The sequence below is a fragment of the Chelonoidis abingdonii genome, chromosome 1, assembly GCF_003597395.2.
Source record: "Chelonoidis abingdonii isolate Lonesome George chromosome 1, CheloAbing_2.0, whole genome shotgun sequence".
Classification (NCBI taxonomy): Eukaryota; Metazoa; Chordata; order Testudines; family Testudinidae; genus Chelonoidis; species Chelonoidis abingdonii.
The window spans coordinates 322163515-322186969 of record NC_133769.1 but is presented as its reverse complement, the minus strand read 5'-3'; the positions used below and the strand labels follow the sequence as shown (position 1 = coordinate 322186969).

Sequence of the window (23455 nt, the reverse complement as noted above, 5' to 3'; positions counted from 1 at the left end):
GTATGCAGTCAGTGAACTTTTATTTCAAGTTCCCTCCACCAATATCACTTTAGTCTCCATGCAACAATCTATTTACAATATCTGCAGTGCTTTGGGCCCTCTCCTCAGGACTTGGGGGAAACAGAGGTCTCCCTTTTCTGAAGCTTTTATATGAGTGGGCTTAGCTAGCCCTGTTCCTCTCTCTGTTTCCTCGTCCCTGGCTATTCCTTCCTGTACCTCTTTATGAGACTTGGGCTGATGGCTAATTGAATGTTTATCCCACCAAACCTGCCAGTCTGATTACCCCAGTCAACTTCCTCTGGAGGGGGAACTAATTAACAGCTGAGTGATCAGAGTGCAGGTTCATCTATTCACTCCATGCACTCTGTCACACATGCATCATTGTTCAGAACTTTAAACAGATTTGCTTCTGTTATGTCCTCATACCCTTTGCTTTCATTTTCTGAAAATATTCTAGTGCAATAGCCTTACTAGTGCAAATACTCAAAAAAACAAACAAACAAACAAAAAACAACGCAATTTTAAGTTTGGCTGATATATGCCAAAAGTGATTTTTTTTTCAGTTGCTTAATTAACAGTGAAATTTTCAAATTTTATATTTTAAAATACAATTTGAGAATTGTACTATTTGTCCAAGTTGCCTATTTAGTGAACACAATAGCATGTAATTTACATAGCTAATCAATAACAGCACAAATGTTGACAATTCATAATGAACTGTTAACGAAAGATCTTTGAGCTAGAATTCATTTGTTGAAAAAAGTGACTAATTTTGAATAATGAATAAATTTGAAATATTTGCAGTTCTATTCATGAATAATTCAAAAACAGTAAAAGAGTTGACATTTGTCAGATAATTGTGTTTTTTTAAATTATTTGGCTAAGTTTGCTCCACACAGTGTCTAGTTAGCTTGATTGGCCCACAGCCTTTATTGAAATAAAGATGTCGAGTTTCAGAATTTATATGAAAGTAAATCACTTTTCTTACCACTTCTGTGATACTGCACATGTTGATCTCCCAAAGTGACAGAAACCAACTTGGAATCCAACCCAATGGAAAAATACCAAAATCTCCTAACCAACGCATTTCTCATGTGAAGAACTGAACTCAGACTTAGGGATACTTTAAACTGTGCACAATAGTAAAGTCCATCTGTACTTTAATACTCACTGCATACCATAGCTATCTCATTTCCAGCTCTGTGTTCACATTTGTGATACAATACTTCCAGCGGACTCCTGCCATTTTGACAAACCAGAAAAATCTTTTCCACTAAGTGGGTCTCCAGAACACAATCCCCAAATGCACACAGAGCAACTGTATACAATGATTTTACCACAAAAGCATAATATTACCAGTAGCACCTATTAGGCTCTCTACTGCAAAGTGTTAAAACACCACTGTCCCACCAGTCTTCTGAGGGGAAAAATTCCCTTCATGCTGAACATAGCTAGGCTTGGAAGGATTAGAGTTTTATCAATAAAAGTTGGCAAACATCAATTTTACTGGACACACAAATTAATGAAAAATATTTCTGTTGATGATAATCAAAGTTTACCGATAGGTAAAGTAAGAAAAGTGCTTCTTGAGAATTTATTAGACTTTGATTTTAAGGCTGTTTACTTTGTATGTTTTGACGTGATGTTGATAATTTGTATTTTAATGGTTATAAAGCTTTAACTTTTTGAATTTCAACATCTTCTGTCATTAAATAATTGTCTGATCTCCCCATACTTTACCACATTTGTAAAAGTTAAAATATATATATATAAAAAAAAATGCACAAATTTTTCGTATCTGTGAAAATTTAAGGAGATAAAAATTGAAAAAGCTTAAAATTTAACATTGATATTACATGTTGAAATTATAAAATAATAAAAATAGAATTCTGCCAAACCTAAAAATAGGTGTTAGAATCATGTCAGCAGTTTCCCTTCAACAAACAGTATGCATGGGCCCAAACAATTAGTTTCCTTGAAGCAGACTCAGGAACAGATGGTTGATGAGGTGTGTCAACAGTATAGTCACCATGAGGGAGCAGTGATGTAAGTTCTGCCCTTCAACTGAAGAGGGGAGGCAGTCACCCAGTCCCTGGTCTGGCAGGTTTTGAATGCACTAGTCACTGGACTAAATTCCATACAACCCATAACTTGAATGTGTGACATACCACCCTTCCCGTGCAACACACAGTCTATATTTTCTGCAAGAAGGGGATACACATTAGTGCCAAAGAAGATAATTAGCTTTATACTGTGTTACTCAGAGCACAGAACATTTTCAGAAGTACCCATTCTCCAGCCTTGAGAATACTGAAAGTTTTAAAGACCCTTGGTTCACAGGAAGATATATGTGTAGCTGGATTACCCTTCCAAATAAATTCTGAGAAGCCTTTTGAAAATATATTGTGAATTATCTGGTAAAGAAACAGATTTCTGGTCTTTTGTGGTGTTTTAAGTCACATTTTTTCTTCTTATCACAGCCTCGGTTATGTTTAATTTTCCTGACCAAGCAACAGTAAAAAAAGTTGTGTACAGTTTACCTCGTGTTGGAGTGGGAACCAGCTATGGTTTGCCACAAGCAAGGTAATGTCATTAAAATATTTTATGCTATGTTGTGTTTATATGCTTGCAGACTCAAAATGGTTGATATTTGTGAATATTAAAACACTACTATTGCAAGGGGTCTGGAATTCCCATCACTTCAGGGTCCCTTGAGCAGCAATGTTTTTAACTTAATGATGTGATTTGTTGTTATAGAAAACCAGCATTATATAAAAGTATTTTAAATCAACAATTTTTTTTAACATTTTAGCAAATGAGCTGCTCCAGTAAGCAAACAGAATAAAGCTGATTGAAATCGTTTGTTATTTAAACATTGAAAGAACTGTGTGCTTGTTTGTTTTTGAGGTGACATTTTTGCAAAAATTGATGTGCTGCTTTGAGTATTAAAACTAAAGACATGAACTGAGGTAGGGCATGTTTTGGTTTTGCCAAACAGTTTTGCTTGGGTTCTTTTGCCTTTTCCAGTGGCAAAAAAAACATTTTTTGGTTTTGGTTTTACCATCCATCAGTATATAAAGTATTTTGTACTTTCCAAGTTTCCCCATCTTATTCTAATTATATTAAATTATTCTTCTCCTGTTTCTGGGATTAAGAGGGAAATACATTTAAAAATATGCATACTCAAGGCTCAAGTTTACAAATCTACATGCTGTATAAAAATACATAGTAAAACCAGCTCGAAGCATTAACAAATTGCATGCAGGTTCACAGCATTGTCAAAACACACAGAGGAGCCTTCCATCTCCATTACCTACATTATGTGAAGAGCTCCACTAAGCCTCTGAGACAACTCACCCTCCTTCAAAACTCCCCATCATTCCTACCAGCTGTTGTCTTCTGTGGAAAGACCAATGTTCATCTTTCCCTCTGTCATTTTCTGGGGCCTGATTGCATGCATGCACCAACCCTCGCACCAGGGAGTGATGCTCTTTTGCCTTCACATCCGGGCCTCCTAGGGTTGCAAACTTGGTGGTAATTAAAAAACAGACACTCCAGCAGAAGTGCAAGAACCTCCCCTGCCCATCTCTTCCCCCTGAGGCCCTTCCCTTGCTCTGTCTCTCCCCTGAGGCTCCACCCCAATCCACTCCCCTCCCCCCCTCGCTCGCTGCTTTTCCCCTCCCAGCCTCCCCGCCTGGGTCAGGAGGGACTTGCCTGCTTTTCTGGGGCTGAGAGCTGCAGCTGCCCGACAAGACAGGAGGCAGCCCCAGCTGAGTCGGGGCTGGCACAGGTGATGACCCAGCGCCTCCCGACCTCCCCTGCCTGCAGTAACCGGACTTTGGGTGTCCGGTCAATAGAGTCAAACTGGGCATCTGGCCACCCTAGCCTCAGTCCAACTCCAGACTTTCCCTCCTTTGCAGTCTTAGCTTCTGATACTCCAAGTCTGCTCTCTCCTCTGCTTTTACAGAGTGCAGCCTGGGTCTTTTGTCCTCTGCCAACCTCTTCTGGGAGGATGCCAGATAAAATGCTTACTCCCACACTGACTATTCAGGTGGATTAGCCACAGAAAGCAATCATCCTCCATCACCCGCCTGAATCCTGAGTGTCTTCTGTAAGCTGGGACAGAAGACTTGTTAATGGTCTGGCATGCAATACATGCACATACGTGATCTAGGAGTGACAGATTCCATTATCAGCACACTCTGAGCTACAGAGCCTAAATAGGCCCTTGAAGCCCTTGTACAGTACTAGGGGAATCTGTGAATTTCCTAATTACTGCTAAACCCTAGAGCTCAATGTGGGAGGAGAGCAGAGAAAGCATAATGCTATCTCTGGTGGAGGAGCAGGGAAGTGATCATTCCAAAGAACCAAGTCCACTACTGATTGAGACTAAGGATTCTGTTGCAATCCAGGGTCGCCCAGAGGATTCAGGGGGCCTGGGGCAAAGCAATTTTGGGGGCCCCTTCCATAAGAAAAAGTTGCAATACTATAGAATACTATATTCTCGTGGGGGCCTCTGCCGGGCCTGGGGCAAATTGCACCACTTGCCCCTCCGGGCAGCCCTGTTGCAGTCTTCAGATCCATGCATATCTAACTCCCTAAATACACAACTCATATATTTTAGCTTTGTTGTGCATATATTGTGCACTTTGTTGGAGTATTTGTCTTTATCTTATAAAACTATATGTACATAATTCACTAATGCAATGTGAAAATAATATTGGCAAATATTTTCAACCTTCCATTAAAAAATCAGGCCATATTTATAATAAAGTCATTATCTGGAAATATGAGAGAACCTGTAATGAAGGAAAACATTTATAGTACAGTAGTTCAGCTGCATGATTTTACTGAGTCCTACAGTACTTAACAAGATGATGTAAATTGCACTATAACTGTTCTAACTTCATTACAAAGTAGCTTTCAGCCCAACCTAAACATTATACACCTGCAGTTTTAATTTTGGATATCTAAAGTTATGTTCATAAAACTATATTTTTGTCCCTATTACAAGCGGCCTGGTTTTCAGAAGTGATGTTCAAACATAGTCATTAGAAGCTGCAGGTTCTTAGCATATTTGAAAATGTCACTTTTATTAAGGTACCTGAATATGGAATTAGGCACTCAAATGTGCAAATGTTGTCCATACTCATTTATTATATAAGTGCAGCAGGGAGTAGTAGTAGTAACTCTTATCCCTTAACCAGCACCGAATCAACGCAATATGGTATCAGAAGGCGTTGTTTTACCAGGAGTTAAAATGAGGATGAAGTATAAAATTAAGGTCCTGAAAGTGCAAATAACTAATTTTCAGTTTGCTGATTATTCAAAAATATTGGGGAAAACAATTGGTTTGGGTTGAACCAATTTTTTTTCTGGATTTTTGGTGAATGAAAAAAGTTGGAAAAATTTTGTTTCAGGTCAAATAAAACCTGTCATTTTTAATCTGAAACAAAATGTTTCATTTTGAGTATTCTTAATCAAAGCAAAGGAAATGAAGGGCAATATTCACAAAAATAGAGGAGGAAGAGGTGGTAATGCTGCCTTCCCTCTTCTTTATGTAATAGCTCTATGGCTGAGGCGCTCACTTGGAAGGTAGGAGACCTGGGTTTGAATCCCTGCACTGGAGCAGGGACTGGAATCCAGGTGTTCCACCTCACCCAAGGTGAGTGCAGGGGCGGCTGTAGGCATTTCGCCACCCCAAGCACAGCATCATGCCGCAGGGGGTGCTCTGCCGCTCGCTGGTGCTGCGGCTCCGTTGGAGCCGTGGGACCAGTGGATCCCTCCGCAAGCACGCCTGCGGGAGGTCCACCAAAGCCGCGGGACCAGCAGATCCTCTGCAGGCATGCCGCCGAAGGCACCCTGCCTGCCACCCTCCAGGTGACCAGCAGAGCACCCCCCCCCCACGGCATGCCACCCCAAGCACACGCTTGGCATGCTGGGGCCTGGAGCCGCCCCTGGTGAGTGCCCCAACCATCAGGCTGTAGTCTTTCTTACTCTTTTTTTCTGGCCCAATGACTATGCAAGCATTGTGGACAAAGTGGAAGAGCTTCAAAAAGAGAGATTGAGAGAGACCCACTGCACAATACTGTATAACTTGATGGCTGAAGAGAAATAGAGTCCACTCTAGAACAGCCAATAGCCCAGTCATTACAGAGCAGGGATGTATAGCATTAATAAGATAATTAAAAACAAAAACCCCAACAGCCATAGGAATGAGCAAGGTACATACTCTTCCTTCCTCACACACTTCTGACCATGACTAGGTCAAAAATGACTAGTGATTTCAGGTGTTGGGTGCCCATCTTAAAACACCTTAATGGGGCCTGATTTTGAGAGAGTACTGAGCACCCACCTGGGAAAATCTGGTTCCATTGAAGTGTCTCAAGTTGGGCACCTGTTAATTGAGGATAAAAGAGAAGTCACTTTTTAAAATCTTGGATCCTGTTATTTCTCCCAGAGTATAGGGTTGCATCCCAGACCATCTTGACGAATAGCCATTCATGGACCTATCCTCCTTATTTAATTCTTTTTAGAACCCAGTTATACTTTTGGCATTCTTTTTCAAGTAGTGTCCTTGTGTGTGCTCCCCTGTAGGTGTATCTGCACCCCTGTGCCTAGCAAAGATACACCTACAGTGGAATAGCCATAGGGACACACATCTCGAAGAACCATGGTTACAGCACAAGATGAGTAACTTCTTCACAATATCCCCTGGCAACAAATTCTACAGGTTGATAGTGCATTGTGTGAAGAAATTCTTCCTTCTTCGAGTAGTGTGCCTATGGGTGTTCCACTCTAGGTCCACTTGTGCCCCATGCATGTCAGATCAGAGATTTTAAGTAGCAGTGTCTGTTTGGCCCATGCATGGACCCCCCGCAGCCTTGTGCCCTCCACCGAGATTATGTAGAGTTGCGTAGGTGAACCACTCTCAGTTTCTTCTCAACTGCCTCAGCCTGAGACGGAGCTTCAGCAGCATCTGAGTTGAGCTTACCTTAACTGTAATTTTCTATCATTCTTAATAGTTAGTGTTAGTTCTTAAAGTTTTCTTTGTGTTAGTTAGCGGTAGTAATGTTATAATTTAAAAAAAACTTTAGAAGATTTTACTTATACTTTTAGGATAAGGACCATTGTCCCTCCATCTATTTTTCTTTGTTTCTCCCCCTCAGGGAAGCATAAACTCTGGGAGGGTGTCCACAGTTCCCCTGGATTTAAATGTTGCCTTTCATGCTGAGAGGCTATCCCAAATCAGTGATGGACACTCCCAATGAGTTCACTGCCTTGGGGAGTTACATATTTCCCAAAAGTGTAATTTTGTTTGCAGTTAAGGTTGAGGGCCAGAAAGAATTAGGAACTTAAACTACATCTTCTCATGATGAAGAGTTTGCTTTGATCAGCCTCTGACTCCAACCAGGGTACTCCACCCATACAACAATCTCCAAACAGGTCGACTGCTTCCACCTCCTCGGTGCAACACTCCCCTAGAGCATCAAAGAGGAAATCCCTGGAATTCTCTCAAAAGGACTCTAGAAATCAGTCATGCTTTGGCAACTACCGATCTCCGACTTGGTACCTACAAGGTTGCAGGTTCCTCAGCTACTGTGACCACCAGCAAGCCTAGGATTCTAAAGATTGGTACCATCAGGTGATTGGACTGGCACAGAGACGATGATCAGCTCTTTTAAATCAGTACCAACAGAGTCTACTAGGACCTCAGTACGCAGCACTTTGGCTCTGCAAAAGACCAGACCGACACCTACTGATCATTCATCATAGTGCATGAGACCTTTGGTACCATCAGCACCTTCTGCCACAGTTACCTCTGCCCAGCTTGTCTCATTAGTACCATCCACTGTTCCAGTACCTCAAGAGTTTCAATTTCCTCAGGACTTGGCAGTAACAGAAACACGTGATCTCTCATTCGGTACCGACCCACTTGCAGTACTGACCCACCTCTCAGTCCCTGAAGATTTGCCCAGTACCGCCTGAATCTCTGCCTTTCTCTATAATTGTTCCACCTCTACTAAGTGATGATGATGAGGAAGACAATGGGGACGTTTCCTCAGTCTCCCACATTTCTGTCCAGCACTCTCCCTTCCATTATCAAGGAAGTCTCTATCCTGAGACCTCTAAGGAGTTGGGCAATCCTTGTGAGAGTCATGCTCTACCTGGCTGATATGGCCACCTTTGGGTGCCTCCACCCTTGCTCAGTGGCAGTATTGGGACAGTTGCACAGCTTATCTCAAGGGCCCCTATTGTTTCTCACCAGGAGAAGAGCAGGCAGTCCCCACCAGCCTCCCTCTCTAGTGTTCCTGATCCACAAGAGGAGACCTCTGAGGAGCAGAAAGTGAGATTGGACAAAGTGAAAACCTGTACAACTAATATCTCTTCCCCCACCTCAGATGAAGCTGTCATGCCTCCTTCACTGTCCTTGGCTGATGATTATAAACAGTTCCAGGACCTCATTAAAAAGATAGCAGACTCTTTGCAAATTCCACTGGAGGAGGTCACAGCATAAATTACTTGACATTCTGCATACTTCATCATCTGCCTGCATTGCACTATCTATTCATGAGGAATTGATAGACCCTGCAAAAATAATTTGGCATAGCCTGGGTCCAGTACCCCCACCTATAAGAAGGCAGATAAAAATATTATGGCCTCTCCAAGGGCTCTGAATTTGTGGTTGATGCTGAGAATGATTATGGCAGAGAGCATGATGCTCAATCGACTCCTTACAATAAAGACTTAAAGCATCTTGATTTATCTGGGTGTAAGTCATTCTCATTGGCTACCTGACAATTAAAGATTACGAATTATCAAGCCCTCATGGTGAAATACAGCTATACTGACTATTCAAAGTTGAATGCATATATTGAGCATCTTCCAACAGATCAGTGGGAGCAGTTCCAGGTGATCATCTTCGAGGGTCAACTGCTCACAAAAACATCTCTGCAGGCCTCTCTCTGGATGCCGCTGATATATCTGCTCATTCTGTCTCCACGGTGATAATCATGAGGAGGTTCTCCTGGCTTCAGCTCTCTAGTTTTCTAAAGGAAGTCCAAAATACAGTTGAGGACCTTCCTTTTGACAGATTGAAGTTGTTTGTGGGAAAAAATGGATGAATCCCTGCATACTGTAAAAGACTTTAGAGCCACCTTGTGCTCTCTGGAAATTTAGAATTCAGTAAGTCCCAGACGGCACAGAGATCTCATCCCACCAGCAACTTCTCAGGCATGTCCTTCACAACCCATAACTTCAAAATATCAATTTGGATGGGTTGATCAAGGTGCTCAGTTAGCATGCCCATTCGTATCTGATGCAACAGTCTGCATGTCTGCCTCATTTCGGTGACCGCCATTTTCATTTCCATCAGAACTGGGAACATATCACTGTCGACAAGTAGGTGTTGGAAATCATTTCAATAGGATACGCCATCCACTTTACCTCCCTCCCCTCATACCAACTCCTTCCCTATCCCTTATGAGGGTCCCCCTCACAAGCACCTTTTGCAGCAGGAAATTGACTCTTTCCTGAAACTGGGTGCTATAGAACCAGTTCCCACATAACACAGAGGGAAAGGATTTTATTCCAGGTACTTCCTGGTTCCAAAAAAAAAAAATGGTGCTTGGAGACCTATTCTAGAGCTAAGATTACTCAACAGATTCGTAAAGATTCAGAGGTTCAAAATGGTAACTCTTGCTGCAATAATTCCATCATTGCACCAGGTGACTGGTTCTCAGCCCTCAACCTTCAAGATGCTTACTTCCATATAACTATCCACCCCTCCTTCAGAAGGAACCTACACTTCACTCTGTCTCAAGAGCATTTTCAATACAGGTGCTCTCATTTGGTGTCTCATCTGTGCCCAGAGTATTCTCAAAAGTTCTTTCTGTGTTATCAGCTCATCTTTGCAGACAAGGAACTCTGATTTTCCCATAACTCAATGATTGCCTGCTCAAAGGTCAGTCCTTCAGTGCAGCTTCAATGGCCATTCAGAGGGGCATAGACTCATTTCTTAGACAGTGCTACAGTTAAACATCTGAAAGTCTACCTTAACCCCCAAGCAAGGTCTGAAGTTCATAGGAGCTTACCTCTATGCAGTAACGGCTAAAGCATTCCTCCCGTCACACAGGTTCATAGCCTTAGCCAATTTAGTCTCTACAATCCAAGTCAGCCCTCACTCATGAGCCAGAAATTGTCTACAGCTATAAGAACATAAGAATGGCCATACTGGGTTAGACCAAAGGTTCATCCAGCCCAGTATCCTGTCTTCCGACAAGGGCCAATGTCAGATGCCCCAGAGGGAATGAACACAACAGGTAATCATCAACAGGTAATGATCCATCCCCGGTCACCCATTTTCAGCTTCTGGCAAACAGAGGCTACGGACACCATCTCTGCCCATCCTGGCTAATAGCCTTGATGGACCTATCCTCTGTGAACTTACCTAGTTCTTTTTTGAACCCTGTTATAGTCTTCGCCTTCACAACATCCTCTGGCAAAGAGTTCCACAGACTGACTGTGCGTTGTGTGAAAAAAAATACTTCCTTTTGTTTGTTTTAAACCTGCTAATGATTAAATTAATTTGGTGACCCCTATGAGAAGGAGTCAATAACACTTACTTATTTACTTTCTCCATACCAGTCATGATTTTATAGACCTCAATCATATTCCCCCTTGGTCATCTCTTTTTCCAAGCCAAAAAGTCACAGTCTTATTAACCTCTCCTCATACTGAAGCCGTTCTGTACCTCTAATCATTTTCTGAACCTTTTCCAATTCCAGTATATCTTTTTTGAGATGGGATGATCACATCTGCACACAGTATTCAAGATGTGCGTGTACCATGGATTTATACAGAGGCAATCTGATATTTTCTATCTTACTATCTATCTCTTTCTTAATGATTCCCAACATTCTGTTTGCTTTTTTGACTGCTGCTGTGCATTGAGTGGATGTTTTCAGAGAACTATCCACAATGACTCCAAGATCTTTCTTGAATGATAACAGCTAATTTAGACCCCATCATTTTATATGTATAGTTGGGATTATGTTTTCTAATGTGCATTACTTTGCATTTATCAATACTGAATTTCATCTGCCATTTTGTTACCCAGTCACCCAATTTTGTGAGATCCTTTTGTAGCTCTTCACAGTCTGCCTGGGACTTAACTATCTTGAGTAGTTTTGTATCATCTGCAACTTTTGCCACCTCACTGTTTACCCCTTTTTCCAGATCATTTATGAATATGTTGAATAGGACTGGTCTCAGCAGAGAAACCTGGGAACACCACATTTACCTCTCTCCATTCTGAAAACTGACCATTTATTTTTACCCTTTGTTTCCTATCTTTCAACTAGTTACCTATCCATGAATATTGGGATATATGGCTGCTGGCACCTTTGTAATAAATCACATGAGACTTCACATACACTGCCTCTGAGGGGGCTCAGGACTGTTTATTCACCAAGCAAACACAAGATCTCTCTCTACTTCTTTTTCTTAAGAATGTTCTCATCACAGAAATATGTAGAGCCATGACTTGGACGTCCATTCATGCATTTGTTACTCATGCCTCAGCTTCTGATGCCATATTTGGCTCTCCTGATCTATCTTCAGCACTACACTCAACTCCAAAGCCACACCCCTCCACAAAGGGGAGAACCGACAGTTCTCTACTTAAAGAAGAAGAGAAGGTTACTCACCCAGTCCAGTAACTGTTTCTTTGAGATGTGTCTCTCTATGGGTGCTCCAATACTTGCCCTCCTCCCCTCTGCTTTGGAATTCTTTACAATGGGCTCTGCAATAGATAAGGAACTGAGAACAGTTTGTCCATGCAGTTCTTTATAGCCTTGGGGCAGGGCATGAGGCTGTTGGCAGCACATGCCGGGGCTGAATGAACCCTGCTACCTAAAATCTGCAATCTGAAGCACCTGGGGAGCAAGCACACCTAGAGTGGAGCACCTTTAGGGAGATACATCTCAAAGAACCACAGTTTTACTGCACAGGGTGAATAACTGTCTTTTATGTTTGTTTTTAAATCTGCTGCCTATTAATTTAGTTAGGTGATCCCTGGTTCATGTGTTATGTGACAAGTAAATGTTGTGTAACTATCAGTAAATCATATGAATAAATGTTATAACAATAACTAATAATGATGATTGCATGTGTGATTGTTTCAAAGTTGTCCATGAAGCATCAATAAAGTTCACATGTTTTCTAAGGACTCAGCATTACATGTCAATCCTGAGTACTATGGTCACTCTGCTTCCTCTGGTTTAGAGACCAAGGTCACCCATCTCTGATACAATCAGTTTCTTTGTGCTCTGAGAGTCTCACAAATGATACCAAGATTATAATTTATTTGTGGCGAAGACGTCTGGTACCATTGGGCAGACTGTTGTTGCAGTTTTTATTTTCAAGTTGTTTAGACTGTAATGTCACAGCCTGGAAGCTTTCTTTTAATTCAGAATTGAAATACTTGATTTAGTAACTTTTAATTTGCAAAAATCAAAGTGAATTGATAAGAGATGCTTTATTGTACTTCACTGTTAAAGATGTCCTTGCACCTTAAGCTGAAATTGTGTGGGCTATAGTCCATAATATAAAACAGTATCTCCAGTTATTAGGGGGGAAATACAAATGATGAAGTCACTTGATGAAGAACAACATCTCTTTCAGCTGGCAATGGTGACTCAATTCACTGTCAACTCAGTACTGCCGCATGTTCTGCATCAGTGACTTAGTGACGGATTTCCAAACCTCAATCAAGCTAGTTGTAGACATTGCTTTTGGTGAAAGGAGAGGTGGAAAAAATCAAATTGGATGTCATCTTAGCATAAATAGCCTTTTACAGCTTTGATTAAGAGTGAATATTGACTATTCCTCAGTCAGAAAGAGCCTGTGACATTTCCAAGCCTTTTCTTCCCAGGTGTTGTCTTTTTGGTGAGGTACTTATGGAGATTTTGTATCAGACAGCTTTGGAGATAATTAAGTGGAAAATGAATGGAATAAAAGAGCTTCTACCACACTTATGTAGTAACTTTTTCCCTATAAAGTGTCATAAGGATATTTAGTAAATCTATCTAGAACATGGTACTGCTCTAAAAGTTGGAATATCTTACTGTATATTTGTGGGCTGCCTGCAATCTGCACAATAAGGTATTGATCTAATGGGAATTTACTATCTTCCAAAAAGCCAGGATAGCAGATCCATATAATCATCTCCACATTTGTGATAACATTTTTTAAAAGAGGTGTAGTTTGATCAAAGGTGGATGGATTTAGCAAAACATACAGCATTAGGTTCTTCCTGTGCTACCTGAAACAAGTAGGTATGGAACCAATTTATTGTGTATAATTTATTTCAGTCCCTGCTGAAATTACTTACACTCTTTGAAATTCCTCAGATATATAGTCAGTAGGGAGCTCTCTGGGTACATTTGCTTTCCTTGGTGTTTCAATTGAATCAGATATGCAAAATGTAGCACTCGTGGACATTTTGTAGATTTGTGAGAATCCCTTGGGGACTTTGGGTCAAGTCTAAAATAAATTAGTAGATTGTACTGATCTTTATTTATTATTATTAGTAATATTTTATTTATATTTTAATTAATTAATTAATTTGTGTCTGATAGTACACACAGTGTCTTAGGGGTTGAGCTTACACGTTACAAACTAATTATTAATCTATGTATAATTTAATATAAGTTACTAATATGTTAAATCAATTCTTCACATTGTTTCAGAATGCTGTGTGTGGGAACACACAACAGAATGGAAATCACTTATAAAATAATCTGAGCGCTGTATACTGCATATTTGTCAGATGTATTGTACATTGGGTTCCCCAGATTTTGTAGAGAAATAAGAATATAAAAACTGGCAACAGTTTAGCAGCTGCTGTAGAGAGATCGGTGCTCGGGTTTCAAATAAGTGTGCAGGTAGTTGCACAGATATTTGCATGTCTAATTTGCATTTGTAAGCACCACCATTTTTCACAAACCACTGGTAATTTATATGCACAAATCAAGGTAACTGTGCGGTTAGATTAAGCATACAAATGCTCATTCTCTGCTCTGTAAATTGAGTCCACTCTATATGCAGGTATGTAAATGTCTGTGTGAGCAAATGTATGGCTCACATTTTCAATTACTAATGTTTTTGGATGCCCAACTTGTCACTTTTAAAGGGGCCTGATATTCAGAAAGTGCTGAGCAAGCATCCTCTGAAAATCAGCCACTATAAAGTGTCTTAAGGTGGGCATCCAGAACTTATGGCACATCAGATCACTAGTCACTGTTGAAAATTTAGGCCACAAATAATTAAATAAAATGTACATATATTTATTCATAGACTGGTCAAACTTCTCAGGCCCTCCCACTTTAATTGCATATTGTTTATTTTATTTATAATAAAAGTAACAATTACTATAATGTTTTATGTTATTTTTCACTAATAAAATGTGATTGGGAAAATTGTGGTTTGGACAAGAATAATGCATATATTGGACACTATAAAACGGGTTTTATACTGTTTGGCAGAAAGGTGGATCTGAAACCTCAGCCACTGAAATTCAAATAATAGATGTTCTGCTGACTTGGCAGCACTGAATTTTTTGCCTTTTGTTCCTTTAAAAGGGCAGCATACATATAAGCCTGAATACACGTTAGCTAAATTAACATCTTTAGACCTGACTGGTTCCTCTGGAGCCATTATGGACTATTATTTCAGCCATCTACAGACTGAGAAATCTCTGAGCAGGACTCTTTATAGTAGCAGAGATATTAGTGTTTGAGTCAAGAATCCATATACTAAACTGTGTCCAAAAGGCCCGAGATGTCACAAATTGTAATATTAAAGTCCCTAAATATAAACTTATACAAACACTCATAAAGCCAGGGGCCAATATAGTTAAGGTTGAGGTCAGTACCGTAAAACAGTCTATTATAAATGTGATCATACTGTATTTCTAAAAGGTATATTTTGTCAAGTAGCAATATCTTCATTTTAGAGATCTGTAAATACATAATTATATTCTTCACTTGTAAAATATATGTACAGAATATTTCCATATGCCTAGGTATTAATGTGGGCCTTAGAACTGTAATATCTGAGCATTTCCAAAGTATTTAAAAGCAGCAAAGAATCCTGTGGCACCTTATAGACTAACAGACGTTTTGGAGCATGAGCTTTCATGGGTGAATACCTGCTTCATCAAATGCAATAATGTATTCACCCACAAAAGCTCATGCTCCAAAACGTCTGTTAGTCTATAAGGTGCCACAGGATTCTTTGCTGCTTTTACAGATCCAGACTAACACGGCTACCCCTCTGATACAAAGTATTTAAGACTAGAAATAACAATCTCATTCTTCCTTTCTAGCTTGTAGGAGACATAGCTTGCTTAGTTTATAGGATTTATTTTGTTTCTGTGTAAAAGAGAGTGTGTATCTGTGTATGTAAAGAACTTATTCAGGACAAAGTGAGTCAAAGAAAGGAGTATTGAGTTAATTTTGAAAGTGGTGAGGTACACAGACACACTTTTGTAGAAGTTCCAGAGACTTGGTCAAGCTGCTGTGAAAGTTCTGTTTCCTGCACTCTCAAATCTCCCCCTTTTAGTCAACAATTTTATTTTTCCGTTGAAATTAGCTGTTGTGACTGTTCATACTTATGGAGTGCAAAGTGATCTCTTAGACAGCTAGCATTATTTCTATGGAGGAACAGAGATTTTAGACTTGACTATTAAAGGTGGCAACCTGTATGTGTTGCTAAGCTGACGGGCTGCTACCATTTAGAGTATGTGTCTGCACTAGGAGCTGGGGTGTGATTCCCAGCTGGAGGAGACATATGCACACTAGTTCTCATCAAGCTAGTGCACTAAAAATAGTGTAGCTGCAGTTGCACATGGAGCAGCAGGAGGGAGTAGCGGCTCTGCATACACACCTGTCCAGATCCCATGAGTATGTACTTGTATGTACCTGGGAGCTAGCCCAAGCTGCTGCCTTTGCTACCATGGCTACACTACAATTTTTGGCCATGAGTGCTAGCATATTTCTCCTGGAGGTGGGAACCACACCAGAGTTGTGACTGTAGACGTACCAACAGAGCTTTATGAGGTATAGCTTCATTACTAGATAGGAATCTCAGTAATAAAGTCTGGAAGTCATAAATGTGGGGTATTATGGCTGTGTATTGGAGCTAAAATGTATAGTTTGGTAACTCTGTTTGGGACAGTGACTGTGTCTAACTCTGTCTGTACAATGTGTTGTATAATAAGGCTCTGAACCTTAATTGAACTGTGGATGCTACTACAGCATAAAAGTTTAATAATAATAATAATAAATAATAATAATAATTAATAATAACAATAAATAATTCCTGCCTTCTTCCACAGCCCCTTTTTTCTTTCTTCAACAAACCCTGCCCCCGTTACAGTAAATATAAGATAAAGTCTCTGGTTTTCTTGGAGCTTGTTGGGTTTGAAAGCAGGAATAGGCAGGCTGCAGGGAGGGGATTCACTGACTTCATTGGTGTGTAAATATCCTCTATCCGTGATTCTGGAATATATTGCACTCAAAGCTAGCTTTCATTCACCTTAATGTATTTATCCTCAAAATAACCCTATGATGTATGGAAATAGTATTATCCTATTTTAAAACTGGAAGACCAAGGCACAGAGGGTTTAGCATTTTTAGCAATGCTATAGCACTGCTAAAATAGAGAGAGATTTTTATATAAGAAATATTCATTGTTCAAATAAGAGTGGTAGTGTTTTGTTGACTTCATTAAACAAAGTAAAAAGGCTTTGAGACACTGTCATGTAAATGCTACCAATAACTTTGCTCTGTACTTTAAAATTTAACAAGTTTCTTAAAATAAACATTCTTTACATTTAATTCCCAGGAGAATATCTCTGGCCACTCCCAGACAGCTTTATAAGTCCTCCAACATGACTCAGCGCTGGCAGCGACGAGAGATTTCTAACTTTGAATACTTGATGTTCCTCAATACTATAGCAGGTAAGGTTCTAACTCTTTAATCCCTCATAATATGTTTATGTTTGTCAAAATCTTGAGTGCCGTGACTTGATAGAATATATTTATCCCTCTGGAATTCAGCTGCAGTTTTATGATAGATTCTGAAACACTCACATTAAATTTTATCAGAAAACGCACAACCTATCACTGAGGGTTTAGATTCATTTATTGTTGTGAAGGTTGTTCCTTGGTCTGCTTCTGCCATTTCCTCTGCTGACAGCTTTTTCTGAAGCTTTATTAGAGTCAACAAACGATTGCCAGTGTATGTCTGGAAATAATAATGGGAAAATGTAATTTTGCTACTTCGTCATTCTCAGCAACAGCAACTAGACAGCAGAATAACAACAGTATTCCGCCTAGTACAGTTGTCACCTGGATTGTGGTATGATTAGTTTACAGCATCTTTTCTCTTTTAGTTCTTTGTACTGAATTATTATATCAGATTAGGTATTTAAAATGAGAAATAACTTCCATAGATATTCATTCTTTATTAGTAAAATAAGAGTTTTTCTGGCAGTCGTAACTAATTAAACAGTAATCGTGGCAATCCCACTTCCATCTTCCTGTTTTCTATATATTGGCAACATTTGTGATTTGAAATGTAAAAAAGAGGCAGCTTTCTGAATGATATACAAAAAATGTACCGAACATTGGTCACTGTTATTTCTCCAGCAGCATATCATATAAATTGCTCATGAATCTCACCATAGGGAAACTTTCTCATGTATCCCACAGCAATGAACTCTAATTGCAAATAAAATTAACTCTACCAAGCATATCAACATCACTTTGTACTCCAGTGTTGCAGTTGACACACTGCTTGACTTAGTTTTCATTTTCATGCTTGAGATGATCCTCCCTAATATGTTCCTCAGGCCAGAGAGCTGAAGGAACTCAGGTATCTAAAACCAGGTTTAACACCTCACCTATTCTTTTCCTCTGACAAGAACTGGGTGAATTTTTTCGCACCAATAATCTCTTTGCCAAAAAAATGCCAACCAAAACCATTCACAAATCCAACATGAATTCACCAAATAATTTGGGCTCCAAATTATTTTTTGGGAGGGCTAGAGTTACAAGGAGACATAGAAACCATTCACAAAATCACTGGAGAAGGAGGAGGAAAATATGGTCGTTATGCTGTGTGGCCCCTTTTGCCCAATAGTTCAGTGATTAGAGCCCTTATCTGGGAATCCCAGGATCAAATCCCAATTCTGCCAGACATGAGGTGGGGACTAGAACCCAGATCTTCCACTTTCTAAGTGAATGCCCTAACCACTAGGCTATGGTAAGATATTATGGAATAGGTCTCAATTTTTCCCGTTGAAATTTTTCCACTTTCTTTGTATAAATAATTAAATATTAACTGGAGTAGGAAATGGAACCTTTATGTCCCCTTTCCCAGGTGGGTGCCCTAACCACCAGGCTCTAGAGTAATTCTCTCAGTATCTCTATGATTCAATAAATATTTAAATATATATACAAAGTACTCCAGCTTCAATAGAAGAGATTGAGAAGCCACTGTGAGCTATTGAAGTGTTATCATGATATAGCTGGAAAACCAAGACACAGAGTATAAGTGACTTGCCCTGTGCCATGCAAGAAGGATGTTGGGAATCTAACCCAGGTATTCTGAGTCCTAGTGCAGTGCATTAACCACAAAACATCCTTCCTCCATAATTTTCTTCTTATGTTTTTAGTATCACTCTGTCAACAGCTTTTGTAAATAACATCTGTTTCTAGCCCCTTTGAATCATAGAATCATAGGACTGGAAGGGACCTTGAGAGGTCAACTGGTCCAGTCCCCTGCATTCGTGGCAGGACTAAGTATTATCTAGACCATTCCTGACAGATGTTTGTCTAACCTGCTCTTAAAAATCTTCAATGATGGAGATTCCACAACCTCCCTAGACAATTTATTCTAGTGCTTAACCACCTTGACAGTTAGGAAGTTTTTCCTAATGTCCAAACTAAACCTCCTTTGCTGCAATTTAAGCCATTGCTTCTTGTCTTATTCTCAGAGGTTAAAAAGAACAATTTTTCTCCCTCTTCCTTGTAACAACCTTTTACGTAAACTGTTGCTATGGCCTCTCTTTTCCAGACTAAACAAACCCAATTTTTTCAATCTTCCCTCATAGGTTATGGTTTTTAGACCTTTAATCATTTTTGTTGCTCTTCTCTGGACTCCCAGTTTGTCCACATCCTTCATGAAATGTGATGCCCAGAACTGGTCACAATATTCCAGTTGATGCCTAATCAGTGCAGAGTAGAGCAGAAGAAGCACTTCTCGTGTCTTGCTTACAACACTCCTGCTAACACATCCCAGAATGATGTTCACTTTTTCTGCAACAGCATTACACCGTTGACTCAGATTTAGCTTGTGGTCCACTATGACCCCCAGATCCCTTTCCGGAGTACTCCTTTCTAGGCAAAAACAATGAGGACTCCAGTGGCACCTTGAAGACTAACAGATTTATTTGAGCATAAACTTTTGTGGGTAAAAAACTCACTTCTTCAGATGCATGGAGTGAAAATTACAGATGCAGGCATAAATATATATTGGCACATGGAGAGAAGGGAGTTACCTTACAAGTGGAGAACCAATGCTGAAGGCCAATTCAGTAAGGGTGGATGTGGTTCAATACCAAGAGAGAGAAAATTGCTTTTGTAGTGAGCCAATCTCCCTGGACATTCAATAACAGATTTAAAAGTAGCCATTCTTCAACAAAAAAACTTCAAAAACAGACTTCAAAGAGAAACTGCAGAGCTACAATTTATTTGCAAAATTAACACCATCAATTTGGGCTTGAATAGGGACTGGGAGTGGTTGGCTCACTACAAAAGCAATTTTCCCTCTCTTGGTATTGACACCTCCTCATCAATTATTGGGAGTGGACCACATCCACCCCTGAATCGGCCTTCAACATTGGTTCTCCACTTGTAAGGTAATTCCCTTCTCTCCATGTGCCAATATATATTTATGCCTCTATCTGTAATTTTCACTCCATGCTTCTGAAGAAGTGGATTTTTACCCCCAAAAGTGTATGTCCAAATAAATCTGTTAGTCTTCAAGGTGCCACCGGACTCCTCGTTGTTTTTGGTGATACAGACTAACATGGCTACCCCTCTGATACTTGCTTCCTAGGCAGTCATTTCCCATTTTGTATGTGTGCAACTGACTGTTCCTTCCTAAATGGAGTACTTTGCATTTGTCCTTATTGAATTTCATTCTATTTACTTCAGCCCATTCCTCCGATTTGTCCAGATCATTTTGAATTTTAATCCTATCCTCCAAAGCACTTGTAACTCCTCCAAGCTTGGTGTCGTCTGCCGACGTTATAAGTGTACTCTCTATGCCATTATCTAAATCACTGATGAAAATATAGAACAGAACTGGACCCAGAACTGATCCTTGCCAGACCCCTCTTGTTAAGTCGTTCCAGCATGCCTGTGAACCACTGATAACTACTCTCTGGGAATGGCTTTCCAATCGGTTTTGCACCAACCTTATAGTAGCTCCATCTAGGTTGCATTTCCCTAGTTTGTTTATGAGAAGGTCACGCGAGATGGAATCAAAAGCTTTACTAAAGTCAAGGTATACCATGTCTAACGCTCCTCCCCGCCCACATCCACAAGGCTCCTTACTCTGTCAAAGAATGATAGTGGACACACTCCAAAGCTGCTTTTTAAAGCATATTCTTGATAAATCACTGTACATTATTAATCAGTTTTGAAACGCCAACTTATTTATGCTTACAGATATCACCAACTCATCCAGACTTGGAAGACATGATTATGTCTGAAGTGGTATAAAAATCATAGTGATACGTATACTGTTGTCTCCCACAATAGACAAGTTCCAAACTTCAAAGATCTCTTTAAAGTATCCCAAAGGTTTCCAGTAAAGTTGTTGTTTAACCTGTAGTTAAAAACTACCTCTGCTAGACAGGCTTTTTTTTTAGTCATTTGGGTGGGGACTTAATGAAGGTTTCCCTGTAATTGGTTTCACATCATTCATCATTCAACTCCTTGTAACAGTGTGGCCCTACATTTACACTCTAGATACCCAGCTGCTACTGAATACAAGATTTGAAGAAATACTGGTTTGTTTTTCTTATTTTTGCTTGTCTGTGTGTTTCTGTTATCTTCTTCTTTCCTTTTTTTGAACACAGAATTGATCGCTACTTTGGTGGTGTCTTTTTGTGATGTGACACACCTGTATTCACCCAGCTGTGAACTCATCAAATTTCTGAAAGCTTGCAAATTCTGTCTGCCTCAGGCTATGTCTACACTACACTGCTTGCAGTGACATGGCTGTGTCTCTTCAACTGTGCCACTAAAAGTCATGCAGTGTAGGCGCTGTTTGTCGGCTCTCCTGCAGACAAAAACATCCACCCCCAACTAGCGGAGTTTGCATTGTCAGCAGAACAGCGCTCCTGCCGACAATACGCTGTTCACACTGGTGCTTGTTGCAGCAAAACTTTTGTCTTTTGGGTTGGGGGTGGGGGTTTAACACTTCTGAAAGACAAAAGTTTTTTCTTTCAGTTGCCAGGGTAGACATAGCCTCACAATCTCACTGTGCAGTAGATGCAGTGCTTCTTGTCTAACCAAATGTTTCCCACATTTTGCTGATTAATATCCAACTTTAATTAAGCCTTTCTGTAATAGACATTTAAACTAAAATTTAGATAAGGGATGTTTCATCTGCATGTAATATTGCCTAACCTATGTAAAGATCTAGGTCTTCAGAAGAAGAAAAGCTATGTTCCCTGATCCTTTTGGTCAGTCTTGGATTGACTAATGTATTTCTTACCTCTCTCACCCTTGCTGATGACGTCTTGATGCCACACATGTTAACACAATTTGTATTTTCCATGTGGGGAGCCAATGTGCTGATTAGTGAAGGATTCAATGAAGACCATAATGCATGTTATGTTCAATGAATTCCCTTCATTAGCTCCTGTGCACACTACCCAGAGTAGGATGTGAATAGGGTGTTAAGCAATTAATGTTTGAGGAGCTTTTCCATATCATGCAGAACATTAATTAAAGCTGCTCCTTCTCTGAAACCTGTCTGCATTGCTTGGAACTACTGCCAGAGTCTTCCTTAATGATCTACAAATTCTCTAATCACTTTTCCAAGTTGAGTAATATTAGCCTTTGTGCTGTGCTGGAAATGCGATACCACCATACTGTCTCCTAACCCTGCCCCCCCCTGCAAAGATACCCAAGAAAAGGCCAGATCCCTCCTACCGGGCTGGGAGTAAACACTAGTGTTTTCTTTGTTGAAAATGGCTCATTCCAGCCTTCATACACTGTAGTGCTATCACCTCTTCTAATAGTCCTATAACTCTGCGACATGATAAATCTTCTTAATTTCTTCTATAACAGCTGTCTAATCGTGCAAAATTATTATGAAATAGGCGTGGCCTTCCATGCAAAGTACATATGAAAACCCAGAAATACATCTGCATCATCGTGAAATAATATTTATCTTGCTTTCTTACACTTTGAAAGTTCATTTAGTAAGTAGCAAAACTGTTAATTTATAGAATACATTTCAGTTCCAAAAGCTGTTATATTCTCTGCCTTCTCTTCTGCTGCTCATAGATTGTTCTCAATGTTTTGTTTTGAAAGAGAGAATAAAATTTATCTTTGACAGCCTAATCAACTGCTCAGTTCAAAAAGAAACTGCCTACAAAACAATGCACTTGCCTACAAAACATTTTCCCTCCATTGAAAACAGTAGAGATGATAACTATCCAAATGCACAAGTTTCAAGCAGAAGGTATATCAAATGCTGGCATGAGAGCACCTTCAACAAGCTATGTGAGTCAGTCAATTAAAACAAAATGTGGTGTGTGCAATTTCATCAGCAACTTTGGAACATTTAACATAATTATAAAATCTTGTGGTAAAGATGTCTTGCTAAATAGAGATATTGCATATTTTATTTGCTTTCTCTCTGAAAGTGTGATTTTACTTTTAGATTTATAGTCCTTCACAGTGGAAACAAATTTAAAATATTTGTTTTAACAGTGTAAACTTTTTTACCCAGAATGTTCATGCAGACAGTGATGGGCTAGTTTTAGACCATTAGCTGTTTGTTTAAATTGCACCATCCTGTTTAATATCCTCATCTTTAACCACTGAGAGAGAGACCCCCCATTAATTCTTTTTTTCTGTCACTGTGCATCTGCTAACTGACTTGTTCATGTCATCTGAGTCACACGTTAGCCACTTAAGTAGCATGGATGTTTGCCAAATTGTATCCTGGTAAATAGTTCACAGCTCTTTTTGTTATATTTCCTCTTCTCACAAACAATAGATTTTAACTAGCAAGTATTTTTGTTACTTCTTTTGTCCACTCTTTTGTAGCTTATCCTTCTTCCTGCCATTATACCAATTTTGGC

General features: G+C 39.7%; 1 protein-coding gene across 10 annotated transcripts in view; it reads left to right on the top strand.

Annotated features, from left to right (window-relative positions):
• NBEA (neurobeachin) overlaps window positions 1-23455 on the top strand; it is an 862398-nt gene that overhangs the window by 701650 nt on the left and 137293 nt on the right. For all 10 annotated transcript variants that reach the window (XM_075061639.1, XM_075061640.1, XM_075061634.1 and 7 more), the window contains 2 exons: window positions 2481-2583; window positions 16909-17024. In XM_075061639.1, coding sequence (XP_074917740.1) covers window positions 2481-2583; window positions 16909-17024 — 219 coding nt within the window. The remainder of the gene's footprint in view (window positions 1-2480; window positions 2584-16908; window positions 17025-23455) is intronic.